The sequence below is a fragment of the Gobius niger genome, assembly GCF_951799975.1.
Source record: "Gobius niger genome assembly, chromosome: 17".
In the NCBI taxonomy this organism is placed as follows: Eukaryota; Metazoa; Chordata; class Actinopteri; order Gobiiformes; family Gobiidae; genus Gobius; species Gobius niger.
In genome coordinates, this window is record NC_136868.1 from 18892892 (window position 1) to 18905374 (window position 12483).

The 12483-nt window shown below is 39.6% G+C and overlaps 2 protein-coding genes across 2 annotated transcripts; one reads left to right on the plus strand and one right to left on the minus strand.

Moving 5' to 3' along the window:
- Positions 1–1463: 1463 nt before the first annotated feature.
- Positions 1464–2320, plus strand: cdkn2c (cyclin-dependent kinase inhibitor 2C (p18, inhibits CDK4); the record flags this gene model as incomplete). Its single annotated transcript, XM_079574370.1, has 2 exons — positions 1464–1484; positions 1958–2320. The coding sequence occupies 2 exons, from the start codon at positions 1464–1466 to the stop codon at positions 2318–2320; spliced, it is 384 nt and encodes a 127-aa protein (XP_079430496.1).
- Positions 2321–4228: 1908 nt separating this feature from the next.
- On the minus strand, positions 4229–11131 carry rnf11b (ring finger protein 11b). Its single transcript, XM_079575263.1, has 3 exons — positions 10587–11131; positions 7160–7329; positions 4229–5291 (listed from the first exon to the last, which is right to left on the minus strand). The coding sequence occupies exons 1-3, from the start codon at positions 10707–10709 to the stop codon at positions 5120–5122; spliced, it is 465 nt and encodes a 154-aa protein (XP_079431389.1). The 5' UTR covers positions 10710–11131; the 3' UTR covers positions 4229–5119.
- Between the last annotated feature and the right edge of the window lie 1352 nt (positions 11132–12483).

Below are 12483 nucleotides of genomic sequence, written 5' to 3' on the forward strand. Positions count from 1 at the left end.
GGATAGCCTACGGTACGCCTATCGTTTCTATTCCAGCAGTAATGTGGGCTCATGGCAAGGCGAGGCTCAAATCGATATTATTTATTTATAGCCTAACAGTCACACGAATTTGAATAGGAGATCTTGGGCTGCGTAAAATCTTGAAATAGTAAGATATTCAATGCTGATAAAATACAATAGGTAACCACCCCACTAGAATCTAGTCAGGATAGGAATATGCTGAGTCTTCATTTTGGACACAACACGTATAGCTTTTGTTTGTCTTAAAACACTTGGTAGTCACAATAGGTTACTAATAATGGCGATAACTATAAGTAAATATATACCATACAGTAACAGGTATGGTAAAGGTAGGCCTATCTAATACAGACTATATTAGGCCTGCTGTAGGATCTAAGTAGGAGGATAAAATGGGTCAAAACTATTACAACTTAACTACTTAAAACTTAACTAAAAGTGGTATCCCATCATATCAGTTTTACTTAGCCCTTGCTTAGCCCCTAATTTAGTCTACTTACTTTCTCCATTTTGCTTTGAATAGGTGTATGTTGTGATCAGGCCAGTCAGTTCTACAATCAGGAAATGGTGTAGGCTGTTTGGAATTTTTAACTAAGTCACATTGGAAGATTTCTAGATCAAAAGATTCAACAGATTGCTTGCCTTCTAGGTAATGTGGAACTAACAAAACAAGAAGTACTAGTCAAGGTCAGTAAACCTATCAGACCTATGTTGAAACCTCATATATTGCACACCTCACAAAAGTTTGTTATATTTTTAATCTAGAAAAACAAATTTCTTTTGGTTCCTGGGCGTCTGCTAAATAGGCCTTAGGTTTGTTTAATCACCAGCCCCCTAAGACCTACAGGATAGGCCTACATCAGAGCATGTGACAGATGAAGGGAGGTCCTCTTGCAACACTTGTAGGGAGAATTCCACCATTTTACCCATTTTATGCATGGGACTTCATGCCACACGACACCTAGGTGCCTGGTTTTCATTCAGTTTCTTTCTCAATTTCTTTAGAATGAATCCACAATCTCTTCAAGAACGTCTTTGCAATGCCTCTGCCAGGGGAAATCTGTCTGAAGTCTTACTGTATGTTGGAAAAGGAGCAGCAATAAATGAGCCAAATAAGTACGGAAGAACTGCACTTCAGGTGAGTATATTAATTTAATACTCGGTTTTGGGGTTTCTGCTTTTATAATAATGTGTAAGCTTGTTCATAGATACTATAGGCTAAGGGACATGTGCTCAACTTCCTCATCTCCCATTGTCTTTCTGTAGGCCTCAAATGTTGACTATAACAACGAAAACAAATAAAAAAAACGTGAAAACCCTCTTTATATTATACATGGTTTTAACGTGATTAAATATGAAATACATAGGCCTATATATTTCAATATGTTTAGCTCTGTGGCTATTATAACTTATTTAGCAGCAATTCTCTTAAACAATATCATAATATGTACTTGCTGAACTCTGCTGTTGGTAATTTTCTGTAAAGTAAGCAATTAAAGAATTATAACGGCTACAAGTGATGACTATTTTCATAAGGTTTTATTTATTGGTTTATGTTTGAGATTATCCTGCAAAAACATTCTAAATGTTTTACAGTTTAGTAGGCCTGCACAACATTTAGTACACAAAAATTACATTACATTTTCATGTTAAAATTGTTTTTCACATTCGTTTTAATGGTTAATCATTTAAAGTAGCTTAACTGCCGACTGCTCTTTACCCCCGGATGGGAAACTGTGGCTTTGAGGCCAAAAATATGTAAGCCTGTAGCCTAATAACATGGCAAATTCTTCTTCTTATTATTAATATTAATATAATTATTGTTCATGATAATAACAACAATATTAATATAATTGAGTCGTAATAGTCTCGGATGCAGTGTGTTTTTGCCGTGTTAACATATGTCTTTTTCCACTGTTTGTGTTGTTGTTCTGTGCAGGTGGTGAAGTTGGGGAATACCGGACTGGTTGACGCACTTCTTCGTTTAGGGGCAAATCCACACGCGCGCGACCCCATCAGAGGCATCGCAATAATCCATGACGCTGCGCGCGAGGGCTTTGAGGACACTGTGCGCGTGCTGTTAGACCACGGTGTGGACGTGAATGTGACAGACGACAGAGGAAACCTGCCGCTGCACTTCGCTGCCATGAAGGGTCACTTGAGCGTGGTCATGCTGCTCATGGAGAAGACTGCCCTTCCACAAAGCGCGAACGGCACGGGCCACACGCCGCTGCAACTGGCTCAGATGAACCTGAGGGGAGACACCGCGCGCTTCATCCAGGATTACATAGAAAACAACTAAAATGTCTCACACAAAGTTGTTCAAACATTTATCAGCAGTAGAGCATTTAGATGAGCCTGGCCATTTCTCTCCGTTATTTCGTGGCTGAGCGCTTTTGCTACGCAGACTTTAACATAAAAAACAAAAACGACTTATCAGGACATGGCTGGAACAAGAACGGCCCAGACTAGAAGTTTAAGGGACTCGTTGCTTTTCTTGAACAGAACATTAACACTTTATTTCGGGAAAGCCCAAATTAAATTGAGTTCAACTCGCGCGCGTTTTTTGTCCCCATAAAAGTGTCTCTGTATAGTTTGTCGGCGTGCAAAAATGAAGACGACCAAACTTGTCCTAACGTCGGACATTTACATTGCTGGGGACCTAATTAATTCAATTCATTTATTTTCGTAGGCTATCATTGCCTCCTCAACGCCGTGAAAAGGCCAAGTGACGAACCCCCCTTTTCAAACTGAATACAGAAACAATCACCTATGATATAACGCGTTCATTTGAAGATAGGCCAACTGTAGACCACTACTATTTTAATGAAGTCAACTGACATGACTTTATTTAATCTGAAGTTTGCCACCTACCTATCGTTTATTCCAAAGGTTTGATCTGCTAGGCCCGTGGCCTTCAGCTCTAAATGGGTGGAGCATGGTGCGTCTCGCTGTTGGGATAGGCTAAATAGCGGAGGGAGGGGTCACCATTTACAATTGTAATGACCTACTAACTACTGCAGCATAAGGTACGTGTTTTTTATTTTAGGTTATACTATCAAAGGATTCAGTGTAGGCCTACTACTTCTTTGTAATCATTGCAATAATCACTAAATCAAAGATACACTAACACGACAACTAATAAAACTGGTGATTATGATTTTACAAAAGCATTAAGATGTGATTGTCTGCATATGTTGTGTAATGGAAATACTGTGAATAAATTCATAACAGTTTTGCTGTAATGTACTTTTATTTCATCTCTTATTACATACACTGTATATACAAGTTAACACGCATTCTATACACAGCACTCATCCACATACATTCAATCCTTTAATGAAAACTGCATATGTTTATGCATTTACATCATAAATTGTTCAATGGGGCCTTTTAATAGAATGGATTTATCAGTTAATAGTAGCAGCAGGTTGAGTTGCCTATAAAACTGCATTATAATTCAGTTACGTTTTAAAAGACATTACAAACTGAAGGAATTAAGTCAGAACAGCACAATAAAATATATTGCCATTTTACAGAGACTTTTGTTATTTGTATGCTCTATCAAAAATATTCTCAGGTGGAGTAATTTACAAGCAGAACTGGTTCAAATATTCAATCCTTTTTCCATCAGGCAAACATAATGGATTGCTGCAGTGCAGCTCTAATCCAGACTGGCTGCTGTTGGCTGGCTGCACTTACAAGTAATATAAGGCCATCAACAATGAAATGGTGCAACACAAGTTGTAAACTTCCACGGAAGACATTCACATACTCATACATATCCATGCAGGTAACTTACAGCAACTGTAATCACTATAGGCTTTCACACGGATTTAAGTCACACCCATTAAAGAGCATTCATGGCATGAGAACATTAACAGTTCCTGCATATTTCATAGGCAGGCAGCTTACATACAGGCCAGTGCACTGGCGGAAGGATTGCGCATTTATACTTGTGCTTTTGTTGTAAACAAGAAATGAGAAGTTGAAACCACTTACTAAATCGAAGAGCTTGATATGACCTGACTTAGAGCAATGTTTGTGTAATTTTGAAGGACTGACAAAGTCAACGGCAAAGGCCCCCCAACCGTGAAGTTGTTTCTTTTCTTCACCAACAGCTATGGATGGATTTTTAACTTTTTCAGTTCTTGTACCAAGCAAATAATATTGCTAAAAGCATTAACGTTAATCCACTATCTAAATTATTTTTATGACGTATGGCAATTGCAACTCAACAGGGATGGATTTGCTCATAGCACCTCAAGAAACTAAACAGGTAGTAAATGCACTCGCTCAATGTGGTGTATCTGAAATACACTAATATTGCACATACATTGTTGTGATTTTATTTTCAATATGCTTTTGCCAGTTTTTCTGAAAATAAATTTTAGTCTGGCTACTAAACATCTTTTTTTATGATTATAGTCACCCAAAGCTCAACAATTCTGTGGTGTTGCTGGTAAACCTAAGAAAGCCCTTATGCTGACTGACACCAAAATATTCCACAAATCAAGAAATACAATAGCAAGTGGCAGTCTATGTGTTGCTAACACGAGCAGGCCTGCAGAAAGGTTTGGTCAAAGTCTTCATTCTCCACCAGTGGCTTTTCTCCAAAATGTTTGCAACTGCTGCAGTCTATGGCACTCACACACACTGTATAGCACCTGGAAAACCAGGCATTTTTAAACTGAACCAAATATGTTTTGCTTTATAAATAATTAAAACATAATGTAAGGATGGGAGTGCTACTGTTGGACCATGTGCCATCGCAAAGTATAATGATATATACTTGGCAATTCTAATAAAATGTTGAAATGTTAAACACATCTATTAAACAGTATTATCAGCTCCCTCTGTCAGATTGCCTTAACTCTCCATATTTAGTCCTGGTGATGTCCTGTCCAGCAGGCCAACTAAGGAACATAGCATGTCCACATACCAACACAATAAGCACCCTAAAATTATCTACATTGAAATACCCACCTTACAGCTGGATAAAGATTCTCATGACTACAAAGTGGAAGTTGTCTTTTTTTCCATTTGTGTGCATATTCTTTAATGCATGTCCTGACTAGCCGCCAGAACAGTTAATGCTGGGTCAGTTGGTCTCATAAGAGGACAGCAGAGCGGCGTCCACAGGCTCCATGCAGGACGGGCATGTAAAAGACCTCATCAACCAGTCGTCTATACAGTCCATGTGGTAAATGTGCATGCAGGGCAGGAACCGGATCGGGTCTCCGTACACAAAGTCCATCATACAAATCACACACCTGCACAAAAGAGAGAAGAAGATAGTTGCATTAAAACAAACAATGGTATAACTTAAAAAGGACAACCTGAAGTCATTAGATTAAAAGAACCTGTCTCACGATGGCATTTCTCTGAAGTACTTTGGAACTTCATAAAAACAAACACATCATATAAATTGGCAGATAAAATCATACAATATCAAATGCCTTTTTAAAAATGGTTTAAAATGTTTTTTGGTACAAAGGCTGTCCAGCTCATACAGTAAGCCTGCAGTGACTATGCCCTCGTCCTTCTGGCCTCATTTATGAAGCTATACGGGGGTCATTTACCAAGCGTTTGCTCATGTGCAAAACAAGAAGCAAAAGTGGATCAGCAGCAGTCCGTTCTGCATGTTTTACTCACACCGCATTCTCTCAATTACATGAGATTTGCAACTCCAACTCTGTAATGGAGGATATTTGAAGTGGTAAATTAAGTGACACATGCCCACAAAATAGCATCACATTTTCCGCTTGCCCTTGATATTTAGCACCAGTCTTGATAAATGATCCCCTCAGTTTACAACACAGTACGTTTCAAAAATGTTCATGACATGACAGTCGGGTTAGGGTCGGGTCGGGCTTCAAGATTTAAAAACAAAATTATTAATATCATTATTATCTCTAATAAACATATGCTATATAGTTAGTCTATTGGATTCAAACGGTGATTATACTTTATAAAGGGTTTCACAGTTTGCAATGAGAAATTAAGACTTTTAAAGACCTAGAATTACAAAATTTAAGACCACCAGCCCCTAAAGATGACTCGCATTTTCATAAAATGCGAGTCATCTTCATCTTCATCAATTTTAAATTCTATTTTATAATATAAAAGGTCCTGTAGTTCAGCCTTTTTCTGCGAGCAGGGGGGTGCTGCGGATGGTGGGTGCATGGCCATACGCTCTTTCTCTCAGGACAGTGGATGAATGCAGCAGTTTGGTTCCTGTTGGTGCGTAAAAAGTAGTCTGCTGTAAATGCGGCACAATGTTTATGAATAATGAGGGTGGAGGAGATGAGACACTGCAAAGTGGACTGACAGCATGTGCTAACCTGCCCCGCACCGCGCACACCTCTCGGCCTGCCCAGGTGTGTGCGCGGTGCTGCTACATGTAACACACACGGCATGCACCTCCCAGCTGCTGCTGAATGCACTGCGCACAGTGCACTCTGATCAGGCCTTAATACCTTAAAATTATAATTATTTAAAGTTAATTGGTCGGGCTTGGCTCGGGTTGGGCTAGGCTGGATTTTTCAGGCCTGATCTCATCTCTACATTCTATTCTCTAAAACAGTGGTTCTCAATCTTTTGGAGCAACGACCCCCATGATAACAGTCAAAGGGGTTTGTGACCCCTGCTCGGGTCACATAGTGAGAAATAGAAACATTAGCCTACATAATTCTTAAAAAACAAAGAAAAAAAACAAATGGCTAAAATGAAATTCATCAAACTACGAACAAATAATGTCACTCTGGTAAAATAGCAAACACATGCTACAATAAAACATCAGATTATATGCTAATGAAAATATGGCTATTTTATCTAAATGATCTGGCGACCCCCCAAATTTGTCTTGGGGGTCCCGACCCCCAGGTTGAGAACCACTGCTCTAAAAGACAGACAAGTCAGAATCAAACAGCATGCTAAGAGTTCTGGCATAATATGAAATAACATAACTGACAAAAGAGGAACAACATCATGAGGATAGAGCCGGGTCTCGCTCGTGGCCCTACAGGACAGTATGGTTGCACATTGATAATTAGGAATTTACTTCCACTGCATCCTCAGTGGTCATCAATGAAATGGACAAATCCAGTAGAATTTCAGATATGAGCCAGACTATACTTACTCTCGTATTTTCTTTTCAGAGCCGTCTCGCCCCGGATCATACACGCCTTTTGGGAGATGCTGGATGAGGCCAATGCGCTGGGCAATACGAACCTGCTCCTCTTCGGTCAGCTGTGTGGCCAGTCGAGCCTGGCTGGGTGTTGGATGATACACAGGCACGTTGATCTGCTCCTGTGTAAACACACAAGGTATTTTACAAAAAATGACATTGTCTGTAACCCTGAGCATTTTTAAGTGTGCATTAAAAATCAAAGGTCCTTGAAATGTAAGCATTATAACATAGTTTTAATTTATTGGGATAGAAGAAAATACAATCAAGGCCCAGTCATAACAGTGGGATTGGTGGGGTTTCCACTAATTAAAATAAAAGCTCACTGACATAATGACATGTCACCATTATCACTGAAAATAATACACTACTATAAAACCAATTAAACATTCTCACGTGACAAAAAACAAACTTAACTTTGTGCATGTGTCGCAACCATTGCAACACGCACAAAGTGGAGTATTGTCAAGGTTATTGATATGAGCTACAGTCAATTAAAATAAAATCACCAAGTATGAAAAGTAAAACAACATCATTGTGAAAGTGAGACTAAAACCACTTCAAAGAAACAGAAATCCAAGTTGAGTCCAAGTGACTAACCAAGTTGCGATATTAAAAGCATTTTGACTCAAATATTAGCAAGAGCCACAACATTAGAAGTTCTGTTGACGTGATCATGAAACACGACAAACCCATGGCCTACTTGAGGCAATAAATACTATTCTGATTCTGAACCGGAATATTAGCAATAACCTGGTTGCCCAAGCACTTTTGGCGCGCAGCCTAGTTTGCTTACTTATACTTATTTCTGTTGCCCTTTTATTCTCACTGTAATTACAAACCCGTTCAATAAAATTTTGGAAAAACAAGAGCTAAACATAACATTGCATATTATATCTACGGGTAAAACCCAGAACTAGCATCCGAGACACACACGGTACAGTAGGTGGTGGTATGCACCCAACTGTTAGTTGCCATGCTAATAAAGTAAAGAAGGCGGCGAACTCCAAATGCAACACAGCTCCACACTTTCGTAGCGAGGAGGAAGCCGATTACTTCATTCGTGTGGTGAAATACGTGAATATCGACGGTAGAAAGCATTGAGATAGCATATTTGTATCACGTTCGCCATGCATCACGGCTTGGATAGGTATATTCCAATTGATTACAAGGACCATATAATCTGGGGGGGAAAAGTATGTGAACCCTTTGGAATTTCTCCTGTGAATGTTTAAATGTTATGGCCAATAAAAATATGACAACATGCAATTGTTTGGATGGTATTACTTTAAGCAGATACCATTATCATTCTTGTGAACGATCAGACCACATTTTATGACTAAATTTGGCAGAAATGTACTTTAATTCCAAAGGGTTAACATACTTTCCCCCCCACTGTAGACAGGAGTAATTCTGTCTGCTCTCGCATAAGGGTTATTCCAAATGTTTCAGAAACAGGAATATTGACCTTAACCCGAATATTGACGGCATGTAACCGTTGTCAGTGTTGCTGCTGCTGTTAGAGGCTTGAATCAGCAGAACTACAGTATTACCTCTGACAGACCTCACCAGCCACCAGAGGACAGAAATAAAGGATACACTGACTGGGCCTCAGTGGCCACAGCAGCAACAACCACGTTTGCTATAGTAATGTGCAATGCTCAGCAGTGTGACTGTCATGTCTTTTACACCATGCTGACGACACAACAGCTAGACAATTGCTCATCAGATGATACATTAGTGACCACAGGATAACCTTTGGTAGAAGCTAAAAACTGGAAAGAGGGAAGGACAGACAGTTTGCGTGTGCTGTACCAGACCACATTGTGGCAGATGTTACTCTACCCGTTATCTCGAACATTTGCTGCCAGACAACATAGCAGTGAGGTATTCTCAGAACATGGGCCCAAATGTACACAGACAGTGTGGGGGCTGAGTGTCATGAGTCAGCATAAGCCTCACAACTGTTGTCTGAATCACGTCTGAGACAACCATTCTCAAAATTGTAATCCTTTAAGTATAGCATCTTTTCGTGGGTCTACTACATAAAACAAAATGCCTATAGTAAAAAAAGAATAACTGCCCGGAGGTTTCAGTTGTGAAGCAAACCCACTAATTCAGAGCCATTTGGGCATTGAATCACACTGCAACAGCATTGCCAAAAAGACACATTTTCAACTAAATTTAGTTTAAGGGAGACTGACTGAATCACATACAACATTTAGCATTGTGCCGTTACCATCGTTTCTATTGCTGTAAGTGGCTCTTTGTAGAGATTAAACTATTTCAGTGGCCCAGACATATTTCCTGAAGAAGTAGACAGACTCTCAAGATGCCAACCTCTTGTTGTTACTCACCGCTGGCTGTAAATTCCTGGGAAAACACATTTGTTTTACCCACACACACCAGGCGATGGGGTATGCACGAGTCACCAGAGGTTCTGTAAATCAGCGTGTTAAGTTGTGGACACCTCAAAGATCAGTTCAAATAAATGCTTTTTGCTTAATTCCAAATGTGTGTAAGTGTCACCCTTACTACTAAACCATAATATATTAAAATAATAAGGATCTCTGTAAGTAGAAGTAAATTTCCAACTTTATTTGTTGTATTAATTATTTAATACATTTGTGCTGCCCACCAGAGCCTCAGACATGACGACACAGTGAACACTCCTATCTGGGACCAGTGTTACACACAGAAGTGTCCAGAGATGATCAAAAATAATACAAAAATGAACTAATGCACCTCATTTTAGGAGTTTAAACGTCACATTTAAAACACAACAAAAATGTACACGCGATATTACTACAGAGAAATGTAAGAAGAGAGTAGACCTTTGGACTCAACAAAGAGGATTAGTGTCAGTGCAGGGTCAGTGTGGTTCATGTTGATCCTGTACAGTGTACACAGTTGAGCTCCCTGATATGTGCATTGTATAACAAAAAACAAAAATTACAAACAGGTAAGGATTGACACTTAAAACACCAACAAAGGATTAGTTTGACAAGTACTGTAAATTCATAACAAAGCGGTCTTAGGTTTGATGGGGCCTTTCTGTGTCTTCGTATGGCTTCCCCTTGGTATTTACTCAAATCATCCAGTTATGCACTGACCAAACCCCATGGGTTGTCTAGTGTCGCTGGTAGATCAAGTGCCGACACTTCCATAGGGAGATGAAAGTCTGTAAAAGGTTTGAACAACCCTACACTCTTTATTTCTATTGGGTAAACCCTTCACATACAGTCTTATAGTACATTTGAGTTGGGCTGTTTACACACGGTCTTCTGAGCCATTTTAAGGGGAGCACGTACAACTCTCACAGCTGTTCCCAGTGGGCTAGACACTGTCTGGATGTTTAGTGTGCTGTAAGGTAAACTACCTCATAAGGGGGCGGCGGCTCCTGATCTGGATCAGCACCGTCTCCGAAGCTGGCCCGGTCCGACTGAGACTCGTGTAGTAAAGAGATGTCATCCGAGGTGGGAGATTTCAAACAGTTTCCCATCTCCTTCCACAGCTTTGGAGCTGCTCTTCGTCGTGTCACTTTTTCGACAATACACTTCTACTTCTGATGTCAATTTAGGGAATTGCGACAAGATTAGTTCATTAACACTATGGTGTTTTTCCGTTCGTGGCCAACAAACCCTCCCCTCGCCCAGAAGAGAGAAGGCTGCTCAGTAAAACAACAACATCCTCGACAGGCTGCTAGCCACACAAAGACCTAGCTTACCGCTAACACAGCTAACATCAAAAACAAATTGTTTTGCCAGATAAAAAGTGGATTATTTCTTACACTTATAGAAATTGAGAATATGTGAATAGCCGCGAGTTTCAGTTAAAGTGACAGAGCGGGTAGCAGCGTTTGCAGCCCCAAGTCTAGGGACTTTCCAGTGCACAGTCTGTACAGCTGCAGCGCATCGACAAAGCTGCTGATCACTGTGGTGATGTAGCAACATGAAGCCCCGCCTTCGCAGAAAACACACCAATCAGCGTTCGTAAAATCAATGATGCACTTTTTTTCAGCCAATCATGTTTGTGATGACATTATGTTTACAAAAACATAAACACAAAGCGATCCATTTTTGTAGCACTTACTTAGGACACTTTTCCAAGGATAGTGTTATCTTTGGGGTTGTTTATATTATAAAATAAATATATATAGGGCACATATCTCGGTCCAAATATGAATTTTGCACAAATTATAAACCACACAGGATTAGGTTTATCTTTTACGCAGAGTGAGAGATTCTATTGAGTCATTTCTGTTGATTGTCTTCTGTTGTTGTCGTACGAACACCCCTACATCCTGGTCTACTCAAAGCGTTTGGACTGCATCCCTAAGTGGCATGCACATGTCAGTGTTACATGTTAAAATCTTGTAGGCTATTATTGCAGCATTTACTTTTTTGTATATTATTGGTACACTTGATATAAATGTTAACGAATTTCAAAGACTTTCTTTTAAGCATACGTCAATACGTTCAGAGCAAAAAGTACTTTTGTGGGTACTGTTGTTGTGTATACAATGTTGCTTTTGTTTAATCTTTCATCACAGGCAATAGGCCTTCTGTCATTTTGTTCAGTAAGTGATCACAGTAAATGTCAGTGTCTGGAAATGGTTTGGTACAGATACAGTTGTGCTCAAAAGTTCACATATCCTTTTTTTCACTCATAGTTAGTGGTTGTGCGAAGCCATTTATGGTCAAATGACGGAGTTTACACTTTTTAAATCTTAATGAAAAAAGAAATTCTCCAAATGACCCTGATCAAAGGTTTACATAGCCTACCTCAGTTCTTAATACAGTGTATTGCCCCCTTTAACATCAATGACAGCTTGGATTATTTTGTGGTAATTGTGGATGGGCCTCTTTATTTCCTCAGATGGTAAAACTGGCCATTCTTTTTGGCAAAAAGCCTCCAGTTCCTGTAAATTCCCGGGCTGTCTTGCATGAACTGCAAGACCTTGTGCTTTGGATGGCTGTCATATTGGAATGTCCAAGTGTGTCCCATGCGCAGCTTCCAGGATGATTTGATACAGTGGATCATGGCATTCTTTTATCACGCCTTGAGCTGTCTGTGGGACTCAAAGGCACTGTTCTGAAATGGTTTGATTCATATTTAAAAGATAGAAGTTTTTCAGTTAATGTTGGCTCATGCTTCTCTTCTGTGTCACCTATTCATTGTGGAGTGCCTCAAGGGTCCATTTTAGGCCCTTTGTTATTTTCTCTGTATCTTCTACCCCTTGGTCTGATTTTAGAGAAACACAAAGTTAGTTATCA